This window comes from Neoarius graeffei, chromosome 3 (assembly GCF_027579695.1).
Source record: "Neoarius graeffei isolate fNeoGra1 chromosome 3, fNeoGra1.pri, whole genome shotgun sequence".
Classification (NCBI taxonomy): Eukaryota; Metazoa; Chordata; class Actinopteri; order Siluriformes; family Ariidae; genus Neoarius; species Neoarius graeffei.
The window spans coordinates 114,530,569-114,548,395 of NC_083571.1; the positions used below are offsets into that span (position 1 = coordinate 114,530,569).

Below are 17,827 nucleotides of genomic sequence, written 5' to 3' on the forward strand. Positions count from 1 at the left end.
TCTGGGGTAAAATAGGGATTATTTTTAATTGTAATATCTGCATTGGTCCAAATAAGCGTTTTATGAGGTGAGAAGTTGTGAACAAAACCGTTTCCAAGCAAGAAGACACTGCTGATGAAATTTCATCTGATCTCATTATCTCTAGCCGCTTTATCCTGTTCTGCAGGGTCTCCGGCAAGCTGGAGCCTATCCCAGCTGACTACGGGCGAAAGGCGGGGTACACCCTGGACAAGTCGCCAGGTCATCACAGGGCTGACACATAGACACAGACAACCATTCACACTCACATTCACACCTACGCTCAATTTAGAGTCACCAGTTAACCTAACCTGCATGTCTTTGGACTGTGGGGGAAACCCACGCGGACACGGGGAGAACATGCAAACTCCACACAGAAAGGCCCTCGCCGGCCACGGGGCTCGAACCCGGACCTTCTTGCTGTGAGGCGACAGCGCTAACCACTACACCACCGTGCTGCCCGCTGATGAAATTTAGATATCATAATCGGTAGTTTCGTAGGAGAAGAGTTACATTTAAGAAGGCCACCAATCTGGTTAAATATATGATTAGGGATGAAAAACCACAGCGATTTGGACTGAACGAGAAATCTCTTCATCCATCCAATCCTAAATGAGTTAACCATATCAGTGAAAAGTCTAAACCTCCTTGGGCTCTAGTTTCACCTCTTTTTTTTTTAAGCTAGTGAGGTTTATTTTTCCAGATAAAGTCCAGAAAGATTTTGTTAATCTTCTTTAATATTCTGTCAGTCATGGATAATGAGGGGGCGGGGTATACAAAATGCATGCTCTTCCTATCACGTGCGCATGTATGACGTCATTACGCACGTCCCCCAAGGACGCCTGATGTCATCACGTTGATTTTGTGTCAACATTTCCGGAAAGACACCACCTCCACAGATACACCGATTAAACATAGAAATAAATTACATATAGAGCGGATTTAAATCTGTATTTGTTTTCCAAAGAGGACATATACCTTTATAACAGGTATATCTAACAGTAATATACATAAAATAATTTGTAATAGTCACGGGTATCTCGTATATCGGCTGATTTAAGTGCTTAGCTGAGCTTAGCTAAGCTAGCCGAGCTTCAGCTGCAGTCATGATGGCGTCCAGCTACAACGCCAAGGAAGAAGACGGACATCATCCCGGGGCCTCGGGGGCGACTGGAAACGCCGTCCGGAGTAAAAAACCAGACAACACGGCTTTCAAACAGCAGCGTTTACCGGCCTGGCAGCCCATCCTGACGGCTGGCACGGTGTTACCGGCGTTCTTCGTTATCGGGCTGATCTTCATTCCGATCGGTATCGGGCTTTACGTCACGTCCAACAACATCAAGGAGTTTGAGGTGAGGCTGTTTAACGCTGGAACTGCATTTTACAGAACAGGCGAACTAATTCACATCACTCATAACTAAAGCAGTTTAAAGATGAGGCCAACTGGAGTGTTGGATGGACCGCCTCGTGTTCTTCTTCCAGCATTAAACCCGAATCAAGTCATTTTTATTTTTACCTTTCTCTATGCCAGGGACGCTCTGCGAAAGCTGCCCCAGTGGCGGTGGCGCTGCTCTATGAAAGATGCCCCAATGGTGGCGCTGCTCTATGAAAGCTGCCCCAGTGGCGGTGACGCTGCTCTATGAAAGCTGCCCCAGTGGCGGTGGCGCTGCTCTATGAAAGATGCCCCAGTGGCGGTGGCGCCGCTCTATGAAAGATGCCCCAATGGTGGTGGCGCCGCTCTATGAAAGATGCCCCAGTGGTGGTGGCGCTGCTCTATGAAAGATGCCCCAGTGGCGGTGGCGCTGCTCTATGAAAGCTGCCCCAGTGGCGGTGACACTGATCTATGAAAGCTGCCCCAGTGGCGGTGCTCTATGAAAGCTGCCCCAGTGGCGGTGGCGCCGCTCTATGAAAGATGCCCCAATGGCGGTGGCGCTGCTCTATGAAAGATGCCCCAATGGTGGCGCTGCTCTGTGAAAGCTGCCCCAGTGGCGGTGGCGCTGCTCTATGAAAGATGCCCTAATGGCGGCACTGCTCTATGAAAGCTGCCCCAGTGGCGGTGACGCTGCTCTATGAAAGATGCCGCAATGGCGGAAGCTGCTGTATGAAAGCTGCCCCAGTGGCGGTGACGCTGCTCTATGAAAGATGCCCCAATGCTGGCGCTGCTCTGTGAAAGCTGCCCCAGTGGCGGTGACGCTGCTCTATGAAAGATGCCCCAGTGGCGGTGGCACTGCTCTATGAAAGCTGCCCCAGTGGCGGTGACGCTGCTCTATGAAAGATGCCCTAATGGCGGCACTGCTCTATGAAAGCTGCCCCAGTGGCGGTGCTCTATGAAAGATGCCCCAATGGCGGCACTGCTCTATGAAAGCTGCCCCAGTGGCGGTGCTCTATGAAAGCTGCCCCAGTGACGCTGCTCTATGAAAGATGCCCCAGTGGCGGTGGCGCCGCTCTATGAAAGATGCCCCAATGGCGGTGGCGCTGCTCTATGAAAGATGCCCCAATGGTGGCGCTGCTCTGTGAAAGCTGCCCCAGTGGCGGTGACGCTGCTCTATGAAAGATGCCCCAATGGCGGCGCTGCTCTATGAAAGCTGCCCCAGTGGCGGTGGCACTGCTCTATGAAAGCTGCCCCAGTGGCGGTGACGCTGCTCTATGAAAGATGCCCTAATGGCGGCACTGCTCTATGAAAGCTGCCCCAGTGGCGGTGCTCTATGAAAGCTGCCCCAGTGACGCTGCTCTATGAAAGATGCCCCAGTGGCGGTGGCGCCGCTCTATGAAAGATGCCCCAATGGCGGTGGCGCTGCTCTATGAAAGATGCCCCAATGGTGGCGCTGCTCTGTGAAAGCTGCCCCAGTGGCGGTGACGCTGCTCTATGAAAGATGCCCCAATGGCGGCGCTGCTCTATGAAAGCTGCCCCAGTGGCGGTGGCACTGCTCTATGAAAGCTGCCCCAGTGGCGGTGACGCTGCTCTATGAAAGATGCCCTAATGGCGGCACTGCTCTATGAAAGCTGCCCCAGTGGCGGTGCTCTATGAAAGCTGCCCCAGTGACGCTGCTCTATGAAAGCTGCCCCAGTGACGCTGCTCTATGAAAGATGCCCCAGTGGCGGCGGTGCTCTATGAAAGATGCCCCAGTGGCGGCGGTGCTCTATGAAAGATGCCCCAGTGGCGGCGGTGCTCTATGAAAGATGCCCCAGTGGCGGCGGCGGTGCTCTATGAAAGCTGCCCCAGTGGCGGCGGCGGTGCTCTGTGAAAGCTGCCCCAGTGGCGGCGGCGGTGCTCCGTGAAAGATGCCCCAGTGGCGGCGGCGGTGCTCCGTGAAAGATGCCCCAGTGGCGGCGGCGGTGCTCCGTGAAAGATGCCCCTGCCGTGGCGGCGCTGCTCCGTGAAAGTCGCCCCAGTGGCAACTATGGCGCCGCTCTGTGAAAGTCGCCCCGGTGGCAACTATGGCGCCGCTCTGTGAAAGCCGCCCCGGTGGCGGCGCCGCCGCTCTGTGAAAGCCGCCCCGCCGCTCTGTGAAAGCCGCCCCGGTGGCGGCGCCGCCGCTCTGTGAAAGCCGCCCCGGTGGCGGCGCCGCCGCTCTGTGAAAGCCGCCCCGGTGGCGGCGCCGCCGCTCTGTGAAAGCCGCCCCGGTGGCGGCGCCGCCGCTCTGTGAAAGCCGCCCCGGTGGTGGCAGCAGCGCTCAGTGAAAGCTACCCCAGTGGCAACTATGGTGGGGCTCTGTGAAAGCCACTCCAGTGGTGGCGCTGCTCTATGAAAGCCGCCCCAGTGGTGGTGACGGTGGCGCTGCTCCATGAAAGATGCGACGGTGGCGCTGCTCCATGAAAGATGCCCCGGTGTCAACGATGGCAGGGCTCTATGAAGGATGCCCCGGTGGCGAGTGGGTATTTGGTAAAGGTTGTGATTAGGCAGGATTTAACAACCTGTCAAAAACATCAGTGTGCTCTTCTGTCTGTCACTAATTCATACAAAATTAGCGATGATCAGGACGCGTAAACGTGTTTTAGGATGGTGGGACGTGGATGCGTTCCCAGTATAAATGTGAAATTGAAAGAAATTCATACACTGGGGCAGAAATATTCAAATACTGTTTTGATCGCAGCAAAGAAAAGTACAACAGCATATGATTTGTCTTAACACGTGACTCGTTGTAAAAGTTTGCTTGAAGAAAGCACCGGTTTGAATGCTTTAAAGCTTAATTTTATTCAGTTTTCCTTTTCACTGCTTTCCAGGGTTGGTTTAACTTCCTGAACGCTGCACGTTCCGTTGGCATTAAACAACCAAGATGCACAGCCATGACTGATGCGCAGCAACATGAAACATTAAACAAGGAAGTGAATACTTCCTGAAACGTCCCGTACAGTCCACACGTTTCAGTTCAATTCATTTCTGTGCGTTCATGTCTTCAGTGTGTAAATGTAATGGACAAGTGTCTGTCAGACAATCAGTTTTTTATTATTATTATTATTATAATACAAGTCTGCATTACAGACTGCAGACAGCCACAAAGTTATTGTCCTACAGTGCTGCTGAATTCTTGACTCTGATTGGTCAGAAGACTTTGGTTAATTTTTGATTTGACATTAAGAGATGCTTAGTTACCGTTTAATGAAGGTGTCTACGGTGTCAGAGGTGAAGCTGTAAAGTTTTCCATCATGAAAGTTTTCATTTCTCTCACACAAGGAATGTGCACGCACTTCTTTTTTTTTTTTTTAAAGACAAATTACCGCCAAGAGGCAAAAAAGTGCTTGTGAAATAACTGTTTATAACAGAGTTATAACTTGTTTTATAGAAAAATGTAGCTATTTCTGAAAATCTTGCACAGTGAGTAACAGTCATAGAGGGTTTGCTCTTGAAAGTGTTTAAGTGCAGCTCTATATCTCTGCTCTTTTATTTTATTTTTGTTAACAGATTGATTACACAGGGGTCGACGCATCAAGTCCGTGCTATAATTGCTCACAGAGCAGCTGGAACAGCACGACGCCATGTAAATGCTCGCTGCCTTTCTCTCTGGAGCAGCCCTTCGAGGTAAACACACAGCCTGGCTTAATTTCTCACACTTCAGTTTATATACACATACAATATATACAGTGCCTTCACAATTATTGGCCCCCTTTGTACAGCTCATTAAAAAGGGTTAGGGGGAAAAAAAAATCCACCTTTCGTTGAAGTCGCTTCATTTCATATTGAAAAAGAGAAAAATGCACCCTTAAAAATTATTCAGCAAAAAATAAATCCGTCATCAAGAAAATTTAACAAAAGCGCATGTACCACTATTATTGTCACCCCTGAAATTATAGTGAACATACTGTAACTGAAACAAGTTTCCTATTTATAAGTGAGACGGCGTTTCGATTTCATAAAATCGGTGAAATTTATTTCCGTCTGAAATGTGGTGATTGTGATCTATGTTTATTTCTGTAATATCTCAAAATATCAGGCCATTCTGTGGCTGGGAAGTTATTTAATTTGAGGGGATTAAAGCAAATAATGTGCATGAAATCACTCGCTTAGCGCAGTCAAGCAGACAGAGGAAGTCCGTGTGCGGATGCGCAGGTTTACCTTCTTCTTTTGGGTTTTACGGCAGCTGGCATCCACAGTGTCGCATTACTGCCATCTACAGGTTTCCCTTTGAGCGTGCACTGACAGTTCCATCATTCTGTCACTAAACGAACAGCTGATCACACCGAGGTGCTCGCTGAGCGCCCATATTTATTAGTTTGGTCCTGCGTTTCCTTTCCTTCATATAGAACATAACGTCGTCTTCTCGCTTTCTTTCCGTTACTGTAGTCGGTCTTTCACGTTTCATTCGTACACTCACGTCCTCCATTTTTCTCTCCTGTTTCAAATTTGTATCCCACAATGCCTTGCGTGAACGGGGAAAGCCCACCACGTGATGCATGATGTAGTATCTTGAATTGGGTCATGGTGAAGCAGGAAAAAATAGCGGAGAATTTAGGGCCACGTCGAGGTAAATTCATTAATTGTTCTGTTTTTAAAAAATAAAATAAAATTGGAAGTCTGTGATTTGAATTCAGTAGCTTTCGGTCACTAAACGAAAATAATTAGGTGTCGGGGAAAATTATTTTCATGACCTATACTTAAAATCTGAAAAGCAGTCTGGCTTTAAATTGTACATTTTTGAGTTGATTAGAGCGTGTAGGAACTTTCAAGCTGTAATCCACGATTTCCTGATTAACTGGGGAACAAATATGAGGTGACACAGAGGCCAAATTCTCTCAACATCAACATGGGAAAGATAAAAGACACATAAACCAAATGACGGAGAAGTGTGTTAACCTTCATAAGTCAGGGAATGGTTATAAAGAAAGCTACTTGCCTGAAAATGTTAATTTTCGTTAAAATGTTATAGACTTGCCCAAAAGGACCCAAGTTTATTTTGCCCTTATGTACAGTGAGGAGGAGGGCAAGAAGCGCAAAAAGTCTCCAACGCTCACTGTTAATGAATTACAAGAAATCAGTAAAACCTTGGGGTTTCCAAGTCTCCAAAACCATCATCAGACTCCACCACTATGACAGTAGATTATCTGGAAGGTTTGCCAGAAAAAAAAAGAAGCCTTCAAACATTAGCACCTGAATTTTGACTACAGCTTTGACTGGAACTGTGTTCTGTTCTGTTCTGGAACAAAAATGGGGTTTTTTGGAAATAAACACTCAAGGTGGGTTTGGTGTAAAAAGAAGGATGGCTATAATGAAAAGAACCTGATCCCTACTGTAAAATATGGTGGAGGTTCTGTGATGTTTTGGGGCTGTTTGTCCTCCAAAGGCCTGGAAGCCTTGTGATGCTTCATGAACTCCATGAAATACCAGGATGCGACTTCACCAAAAAGTGGATTTGATTCCCCCCCCCAAATCCTCTTTACTCATCGTTACAAGGGGTGCCAATAATTGTTGAGGGCACAGTATACAAGTGGGGTTTTTTCCATAGGTATTACAGGACGCATTTACACAGAGGATTTTCAGGTATTTTGAAGAACAAAAGATTTGCAAGACTTTCCTCAATAGGAACAAAACACTTCTTTGACAAGTTGCTGTTTTGCTTGAACACACTGTTGGGCCTCTGAGGCACAAACTAACAGCCCATAATCTCATCTCATCTCTAGCCGCTTTATCCTGTTCTACAGGGTCGCAGGCGAGCTGGAGCCTATCCCAGCTGACTACGGGCGAAAGGCGGGGTACACCCTGGACAAGTCGCCAGGTCATCACAGGGCTGACACACAGACACAGACAACCATTCACACTCACATTCACACCTACGCTCAATTTAGAGTCACCAGTTAACCTAACCTGCATGTCTTTGGACTGTGGGGGAAACCGGAGCACCCGGAGGAAACCCACGCGGACACGGGGAGAACATGCAAACTCCGCACAGAAGGGCCCTCGCCGGCCACGGGGCTCGAACCCGGACCTTCTTGCTGTGAGGCGACAGCGCTAACCACTACACCACCGTGCCGCCCCCGCCCATAATATCAGTTTTATTATATTTAGGGGTCCAAGCACCAACATAGAACACATTAGGACAGAGTTTATCAGTGGAAAGTTCAGGAATAGAAAGCTAAGATGTTATTTCACAAATGTAAATGTTCAGAAAATAAGTCCTTACTGAGGTCATCCATGGAATTTAATTTAAGTTAAAGGGGTCCCTGGGTGGAGGGGAGACACAAATCGGTCACGCTGCATTTTCCATGTTGCATTGCCTTTAAATGCGCGTGTGTGTGTGTGTGTGTATACACACACTTACCGGCCACTTTAATAGGAACTTGTTCTGCTGTTGCATGCTGAGATGCTTTTCTGCTCACCACGGTTGTAAAGAGTTGCTGGGTTTCATGTGACGTCACATCCGCCTCATTAGTTATTCAAAACTTTAGCTGGTGGTCTACCAAAGCTCAGTTTGTACGGAGAAGGTTCATTGCTCGCATGAAAAATGCCTCACGCTTGTGTTGTTTTAGGTTGTTCGAATCGATCAAACCGTGAAGCTGATAAAAGTTCCTTCAGGGTTCGCCGTGAACTAATAAAAAAGGGTGAACAAACACAGGATTTCACAAAAAGACGTTGAGAAAGGTGACTTTTGAACCTCTGACTGAAATCGAAGAGAGCCGAGTCGAAGCACGCTCGAGTTTGCCGTGATCACTTGGTGGAAGGTTTGTATTTCCCTCTCAGCTCTGGCCTTAGTGCTTTCCAAGTACTTTTCTTGCTGCGTGTCGTTATAGTCACGAAGCGCTAAAGTCTCCAGCTGTTTCTTTGTTTACGCCTCACAAAGTCCAGATGCATGAAGGTCACGACAAAATTCTTCCCCAGCCGTACAGTTACGATGCGCCGTGATCACTTCTTCTCCGTCTTGTTTAACTAAGATCCAGGTCTTTAAAGGGGTTTCTGATGATCTTTGTGAATGATTTAGCTGAGAGATAAGAGCCAACACAAGTGAGAATCAAGCCAACTGTTTGTTTACACTTCAACTTGCAGCGCTTCGTTGTAAAGACGCGAACGAAAGCTTAAAAAAATCCTTCCACGGGCAAAAACAATCCAGGATTCATTCGGCAGCGATTTGATCCCGAGGTCCTTTACCCAGCCACGTACAAAAAAAAAAAGTTGTAAGCCTCCGTACTCTTCCACGCTTTCATCTGTTTTGCGGTGTAGAAGGACGTCTGGAACACCAGATAGCTGGAGATGTCGGGGAACTCGACTGAAGGGTAGTTTTCGAGATCATATGACAAATCCTTCTTTCCCAGACTGTAGCGGTCGATTCCATTGCACATAGCGATCTTCTGAAGATATCTAAAGCCAGCAGTGGCTTCTAGGTTACGAGCGTACTCTGATAAGTCAGTCATCGCTAGTTGTTTGCACTACGGCAGCCGTTTAGACCGCCAGCTATTTCACTTCCGGTAAAACCGCTAAGAAAAGTCACGTGACTGAAACCCAGCAATATCCTTCCTGACAAAAAGCTCAAACCAATCTGCCCACTTTCCTCTGATCTCTCTTAAGCAAGGGCTTTGTTTCCACCCACAGAACTGTTGCTTCCTCACTCACTCGATGATATTTTTTGCACCATTCGGTGTGTGTGAAAACCCCAGGAGGAGATCAGCAGTTTCTGAAATACTCAAACCGACACCCGTGAAAGTCAGTCAGTCAGTCACACTTCACTGTGAGATCACCGTGTTTCCCATTCGGATGTTTGAACATTATGAACGTTAACTGAAGCTCTTGATTTGTATCTGCGTGATTTGATGCATCGTGCTGCTGTGAACGTATCGGTTGATGAGCGAGCTGCAGAAAACAGTAGGTGTTTCTAATAAAGTGGCCGGTGAGTGTAGCAGGACAGTACAATTCCAAAACTTGTACACTCTCACTGTCTTTCTTCTCCCCAGAGCAATGTTTTTATGTATTATGGCCTTTCAAACTTCTACCAAAACCATCGTCGCTACGTGAAATCCCGAGATGACAGCCAGCTGAACGGAGACCTCTCGTCTCTGAAGGTACGGATACGTTTTAAAGATTCTGTAGATGTCCAGCTTCATGTGAACGAGTTTCAGTGCAGTAGATAAGTGTAGGCGAGCATGTATTGATCAGCAGTGTCCTCACCACTCATGGCTTTTCTACCACAGGATCCGAGTAAAGAATGCGAGCCGTACCGCATGATTGGAAACGCACCCATTGCCCCTTGTGGTGCTATTGCGAACAGCATGTTTAACGGTAAGACAGAAAGCAATTTCAGACAGTCAAGGATTAAACAAAAGCCTGCAGTATGTGGCGGTTAGTAAGCATCATGGGTTTTCTCTAATTTCCACAGACACGCTGGAGTTGATTTATCTGGATCCCAATGGAACCAGGAACACAATCCAGATGATGAAGAAAGGCATCGCCTGGTGGACAGATAAGCACGTGAAGTTCAGAAACCCTGGTGGCAGTAACTCCAACCTCACCGCTGTTTTTCAAAGTAGGAAATAAAATTCCAGGTTGAAACAAAATATTTTAAAATGCTTAATTGAAGAATCTAACATTCAGGGCACTTCCTGAGCTCCAGTGTTCATATTAAAGCTAGACCGCCTTTCAGATTTTTCAAGTGTAGGTCATAAAAAAAAATTTTTCCCAACATCTAATTATTTTTGTTTAGTGACCGAAAGCTACTGAATTCGAATCACAGACTTCCTTTTTTTTTTTAAATAGAACAATTAATGAATTTAAAGCCACATGGCCCTAAATTCTCCGCTATTTTTTCCTGCTTCCCCATGACCCAATATAAGATACTACGTCATGCATCACATCACGTGGTGGGCTTTCCCCGTTCACGCAATGCATTGTGGGATACAAATTTGAAACAGGAGAGAAAAATGGAGGATGTTAGTGTGCGAATGAAACGTGAAAGACTGACTACAGTAACAGAAAGAAAGCGAGAAGAAAAGACGTTATGTTATATACGAAGGAAAGGAAACGCAGGACCAAACTAATAAATATTGGCGCTCAGCGAGCACCTCGGTGTGATCAGCTGTTCGTTTAGCGACAGAATGATGGAACTGTCAGTGCACGCTCAAAGGGAAACCTGTAGATGGCAGTAATGCAACACTGTGGATGCCAGCTGCCGTAAAACCCAAAAGATGAAGAAAATAAACCTGCGCATGCGCACACGGACTTCCTCTGTCTGCTTGACTGCACGAAGCGAGCGATTTCATGCACATTATTTGCTTTAATCTGCTCAAATTAAATAACTTCCGAGCCACAGAATGGCGAGATATTACAGAAATAAACACGTCACAATGATCACATTTCAGACGGAACTAAATTTCACTAATTTTATGAAATCGGAAGGCCATCTAGCTTTTAATGTTCACCTTCTAATGTTTGCATTTCTTCGGCATTCTTAGTAGTTGTAGAAATAAATAGTTAAACCAATAAAAAAGAGGAATCGAACACTTTGGATTACGCTCTTGTAAGAAAATTAGCAGCAAAAGGACAAAAAAAAGTAACTCCATGTTGTGTTGGGTCCAAAACCTGAACTTGATCGCATGTGTACCAAATGTTTACTTACCCTGGAAGCGGGACGTCGGCAATCCAAATGATGTCATTTTCGACTTCTGTGCTACAAAGAGGAAAACAAAACGAAACAGACACCAGGATAGCCAGCGTTTATTGATTTAACAGTTGAATATTTAAATAATATTGGCTGGTGTTGAGTGGTATATCAGATATATTCCATTCAGCGAGTATGATACTGAATGAGTCAAAGACTAGCAGCTGAATGGAATATATCTGACCGACCACGAAAAAAAACCCAGCCAATATTATTATTATTACCGTATTTTCTGGACTATAGAGCACACCTGTATATAAGCCGCATCCGCGCTCTTTTTAAAAAAAAAATTTAAAAAAAGATATACAAGCCGCACCGGGCTATAAGCCGCAGATATCTATGTTGATATTTACTGCATGTACAGAACGATTTTGTACTGTAAATGTACATGTATGTACCTGAACAGATTCTTTCCGAACAGTGCCTTTTAACACGGCAGCAACTTTGCTGATTAAAACGGAACAGAACCAAGAGAAAATAACCGGTATTTATTTACCTTCATTTCTCCTGTGTTTGAAACCACAAGTCACTTTAATCATCTTCGCTGGATTTGAAAATAATTACCAGTTAGTAATTTGTCGTGCGTGTTCTATCTGCTAAAGATCTGCTAATTCTTCTTTGCATTGATTTTCCGTCTATCTTATTTTTGATTCTACTTCCGGTTAGAGCGCCCCTAGCGGTGGAAGAAAAATCCACAGAATAGCCGCACCTTTGTATAAACCGCATGGTTCAAAACCTAGGAAAAAAGTAGCGGCTTATAGTCCAGAAAATACGGTATTATTCATACAGATTCCTTTTGGGTGTTCAATGTGTCGTTCTTTTTCAAAATTCTCTCAAAATCTTCCGTATTTAACAAAGCAAACCTGGCGGCCATGTTTGTTTGCAAATTATCCGTCTCACTCTCGTACTGAAGTTTTGCGTCTCTGAAGTGTGACGTCATGTTGTCTTGTCAGTTGTGCAATGTCGTATTCTACGCTCATTCTCCATTGGGTAGAGTGACTTAAAGCCTAGGTCACAACCGGACGTGCGATTTTTGGCGTTTCCCAAATCGCTGCGTTTTTTTTGTTCGTGGAGAAAGACGCACGTTGGTCGTAAGTTTGTCTTGCAACCTGAAAAAAAACGTAAGCGCCCGTAGAGTTTGTTTGACATGACAAAGAACCTTTGCGGCCGGTCTACGGCTCGAAAATCAGCACATCACACACGCGCTCTCCGTGCGTTTTTTGCACGTAGACCGGCCGTAGGAGCACGTACGGCCGGTTGTGACCGAGGCATAATACATGTAGGATAAGCGATATGATATTGCATGCCGTCAAACCCAATGAATGAAACCCGCTCGAAGGGAATAGAAGACGTTTTTATTCCATCGAAAAAAAAAGTGTCCTGTATGTATAATTATTCTGTATATTCTTTTGATCTAAAGTAAATACCCGGTATAACGGATTGAAGGGTAAGAAGTGCCGGTTTGTTTCCTGTTCATGCCGTGAGCAGCCGTGCTGATTTACCGTCACCTCTCGAACTCTGAATCGAAGAGACCGCCCCAGGTTCCCGAGTAGGAAAGTTGCAGAGATGTTTTCTTTGTCCTTTTCCTAATCGAAGGTCATAAATTAAGATTCACAATCTTTTAGTTTGCAGTGAATTATTCAGACAGCTAGTTTGATGTTCCCTTTTTTTTTTCCTTCTCTAAAACAAGTCTCTTCTCTTCCAGGAACCGCGAAACCAGTCAACTGGCGTAAGCCCGTCTTTGAGCTGGACTCAGACCCCGACAACAACGGCTTCATTAACGAAGACTTCATCGTTTGGATGCGAACAGCCGCCCTGCCGACATTTCGGAAACTCTACCGCATCATCCAGAAGAAGAACAACATGACGCCGACGCTTCCCAGAGGCAACTACACTCTGGAAGTCACTTACAGTATCCTCTCAGTTCAGATCTCAATCCAAGTTTACTGAAGGTCTCCGCACTGACCACGCCGCTCCATCCAGCTCACGAGAAGCGGAGTTTATTATGGATTCAGTTTACTCTTTTAAACCTGCGCCGATTCAACTCCAATTGAGCTACGAACGAGTTAAAGGTTCCGACTGCAAAGTGGAACTCTGGGCCAAAAGGTTCTCTTTCTATCGCGGATAGTTTCATGTAGATTTGAGCTGAAATTGAGGAGTTGTAACCTTTGTGTAAATGTTTTGCTGAGATAAAACGCGTCCCGTGTTTTGCGATTCCAGAGATCGCCCAAGCAACAGGATCACGTGAGCACTGTGGGGCGTGTGGCCTGTTTTTAAACAAAAGTCGGCGTGGGCAAATCGAGTCAACTCCGCTGTCCTGCCAGCGGGAAAGAAAAGGAAAATACAAAAGCAAGTCAGTTAGAAAGTGCGTCAGAAAAGCGACGAAAACCAAAAGGTCGTCTGGAAGAATTTTTATGAAGGCACAGATTGAACACTGAAGGATGAAATGGGCGTGAAACCTGATGAATTTGCAGCGTCGTCTTGGATCGGCGAGTCTGAATATGGAGTTATACACCATGTTTTAAAGGCAAACTGAAGTCGTTTTTAAACTTGCTTTATTTCTTAATTAACGTGTTATTCAATTACGTTTTTGTTTTTTTTTAACTTTATATCGTGACTCGTGTTGGCATATTATACTTATCGGCCTATTCGGTTTTTAGCCATGTTGAATGTAGTTCGTTTGGTCCACGGCAGGCGTCGCTTATCCACGCGATCTTCACGAGACACGTGCAAGACTTTGAAACATCAAGTGTCAGTGCCGCCATATCATTCCAATTTAGATTAATTTCGAGACTTACCAGCTTAATGGCGATTATTCCATACGGCTTCGAACCAACGTGGAGTAGAGAAGAGTTGGAAAGACGACAGGATAAGGACGAGTCCGTCGCGCTGGTATTTACGTCATTACTGTCGCACAATTAAAACGTGCCTGGTGGGTTTTCAAAATAATTAATCCATATTATACTGAGCGCATTTCCCACGTGATCCTCACGAAGGCGACTCATTTTAGATTTTTCGGATCACGGATCCGCCGACGGCAGTTAAATACTACCGCTAGAAAAATAAAAAGTCTGTGCATATTTTTATTTTAACTGCTGAAACGTACAAAAAGAAATGTAAAAAAAAAAAGTCACATTTTTCTTGTAACAGCACTGTATCCCTGGTACTAGGTCATATTTCTTTAAGTAAACGGTATTAGAATCGCAAATACAAACGACAGTGTGTGTTGTATATATCCACTTCAGCCGAGGCCGAAAACGAAACTATTTACGACATTGAGCATTCACTTGAATGTTATGGTATTTACGACCGCTTTACGACAGTGTCAACCTCGTGCTGACCATGGCTGACGCTGACAGCATGGATTCCGAGCTATCGCCTCAACTGTACGTAAGCATAAAGTGTGGTAAAGAAAAGTCTTTTCACTGTCTCACTCACCAAAACGTGGGCGATTTCGTCTCTCAAGCGTTGAAAGTAAACAATGAAAAGATCAAAACGATCTTTGGTTCTCAGAAAGAAGGTGGTGATGTAATGAGCGCGATGCCGAATATGCCTGCCATAACGTTAGTTCGCAATTTTGGCTGCAAGTATCTGACTGTGGGATTAGAAGAGGATGGTGCTGCAGAGAGTCCTATCGAATCAAATAGCACGAACGTATCAGCCTTCGATGTGCTCATGAGAGCTCAACGGTCATATGACCACATACACTACCGTTCAAAAGTTTGGGGTCACCCAGACAATTTTGTGTTTTCCATGAAAAGTCACACTTTTATTTCCCACCATAAGTTGTAAAATGAATAGAAAATATAGTCAAGACATTTTTCTGGCCATTTTGAGCATTTAATCGACCCCACAAATGTGATGCTCCAGAAACTCAATCTGCTCAAAGGAAGGTCAGTTTTATAGCTTCTCTAAAGAGCTCAACTGTTTTCAGCTGTGCTAACATGATTGTACAAGGGTTTTCTAATCATCCATTAGCCTTCTGAGGCAATGAGCAAACACATTGTACCATTAGAACACTGGAGTGATAGTTGCTGGAAATGGGCCTCTATACACCTATGGAGATATTGCACCAAAAACCAGACATTTGCAGCTAGAATAGTCATTTACCACATTAGCAACGTATAGAGTGGATTTCTGATTAGTTTAAAGTGATCTTCATTGAAAAGAACAGTGCTTTTCTTTCAAAAATAACGACATTTCAAAGTGACCCCAAACTTTTGAACGGTAGTGTACCTTCAGAGAAGTAAGTACTGGAATGCTAGTCCGTGTTATATACAAGAACACACACACACACTATATATATATATATATATATATATATATATATATATATATATATATATATAAAATGTATATATATGTGTGTGTGTGTGTGTGTGTGTGTGTGTGTATGTATATATATATATATATATATATATATATATATATATATATATATATATATATATATATAATTTAATTTATTTTTTCATCTTCATCCGACATTGAAATTTTGCCATGCAAAAAAAGAAAATTGGACAAGGACACTTATTTTTATTTCGACCGACATCATCAAAAATATGTTGAAAAAAATCCGTGAACCTAAAGATAAAAAATGGGTGGCCTAAGGTTTCAGCAGCACTGCAGAATGGCGTCTCCACTATACAGCGCCCTATGTAGTGAGTAGGGAGCGATTTCGGACACGGAAAACTTCCAGCTTGATTACATCAGCATTCAAAAGAAGGCATGCACATCTTTTGGCAGATGTTGGTCACTTTGATTTCCGCTGTACGTTTTACTTCCGTCCTACGATGTCTTGCACAGGTTTCAGCGAATCTCGTTTACGGCCGTCGCTTTGACATACGGACTGATGTATTACATAAACACTCAAAGCTTGCTATAGCAGTGACAAAATAGCGATCAAAAATGCATTCCTATACTTAATAAAATGAATTTTGATGATAATAAATTTGCCTTCAGTTCTCCATTAATCTTAGAAAGAAACGATAAATATATATATTTTTTCACAGATCTATTTGCGAATGTCAACCACAAATTACTGTCCATCCCCACGACTCAAAACTCTCCGAGGTTCATTGAGTCATGATGTTTTCCAGATGTTGCCATCTTGGTGTGACGCAGTTCCATAATTAGTTCAAGCTCCTCATGTTCGGTTCCAAGAGGGGCGAAATTCAGTCCCAAAAATGGAGGAACGTGACCTTCAGTACGTCAAAACGATCACATCTCTTTCTTCCACATGATGTTTTTGCAGGACAGAAGAAAATGCCATGTGCAGTAAAAAAAAAATAAAAGTTTCAGATGACTTTGTCGTCAGGACCTTTTAAGATAAGATAAATATCGCAATATACCGAACTGTCCAAAAGTCTAAATGCTTTGTGAACGCTGTCGTGTTCTGCTCCCTAACCCATCCCTCTCAGATTATCCTGTGCGCAGCTTCGATGGGCGAAAGCGCATGATCCTCAGCACCATCTCCTGGATGGGAGGGAAGAACCCGTTCCTGGGCATCGCCTACATCACCGTGGGCTCCGTCTGCTTCTTCCTGGGAGTCGTCCTGCTCTTCATCCACCACAAATACGGAAACCGCAACAACAGCTCCGACATTCCCAACTAGCTTCGCGTAATCACCCGCATGCCGTCAACCACACGCATGATGAAGACCAACCGCTTATCATCTGAGCTAGAGCGAGAGTGTATTGTGTTTGCAGTATAGCATTACGTTTAAGACAGTTGTTGAATATGTGTATTTATTTTTAAAAAGGATAATGATCTGTAAGTCCTGATGTTATTTTGTCAGTATTTTAGAATGGCTGATGGGCGTCGATCATCTTAAGTGTATATAATTGAACAGGCTGTGATAAGTGTGACTTGTTTTGCAAAACCATTTAGTTGTTTAACTGAATGAACGACTGTATATAAGCTATAACTGTTAGAGCTCAATTCCTGACGTGTTGCTGCCTAAAGAAATCGACATCCGACATGCGATCCAGCAGCTCAACAGCTGTATTCAACCTGATGATGAGCCATCCAGCAACAGTGTAGAAGTAGAACGCATTGAGATGGCTGTAATTAATACTCAAGTTTATAAGCAATTGGGATCAAAACTGATTTACTCCTTACATGCCTTATAGACTGCCTTGGCTTCACTCAAAAATATCTCAAGCCCAGCGTGCGAGATTTAGATTTACTCCTTTGGTGTCTCTTAATGTTGTATGTCTCTTTTTTTTTTTTTTTTAAACGGGAGCTTTTGCTTTTATGGTTAGATGTTCATATGAGAATCTGTTGCACTCATGCTCATGTCATGTCCAGCTGTTTGCACTTTAAGCTTGGCACAGCTTCCTGTCCTTCATTTTGGTCACTTATGGATGTTTCCAGAGAAATAAAATTAAATTCAAACAAAATTCAGCTTATTGTTTCGGTTTTTCCATACCGAACCCTCAATTAACATACTTAAACCAAAAGTCAACCCTGAAACGCATGAATCATGTTTATATGGAGATAAGTAAGATGTATATACAGTGGGGCAAAAAAGTATTTAGTCAGTCACCAATTGTGTAAGTTCTCCCACTTAAAAAGATGAGAGAGGCCTGTAATTTTCATCATAGGTACACTTCAACTATGAGAGACGGAATGGGGGGAAAGAATCCAGGAAATCACATTGTCTGATTTTTAAAGAATTTATTTGCAAATTATGGTGGAAAATAAGTATTTGGTCAATAACAAAAGTTCAT

At 44.3% G+C, this 17,827-nt stretch overlaps 1 protein-coding gene across 1 annotated transcript; it reads left to right on the plus strand.

Annotated features, from left to right (window-relative positions):
- The first annotated feature begins 863 nt into the window (after positions 1-863).
- On the plus strand, positions 864-17,497 carry LOC132883863 (cell cycle control protein 50A-like). The gene is made up of 7 exons (XM_060917937.1): positions 864-1,370; positions 4,922-5,038; positions 9,397-9,504; positions 9,634-9,721; positions 9,819-9,965; positions 12,802-13,008; positions 16,517-17,497. Exons 1-7 carry the CDS (start codon positions 1,125-1,127, stop codon positions 16,708-16,710), a joined length of 1,107 nt encoding a protein of 368 aa, XP_060773920.1. The 5' UTR covers positions 864-1,124; the 3' UTR covers positions 16,711-17,497.
- The last annotated feature ends 330 nt before the right edge of the window (positions 17,498-17,827 follow it).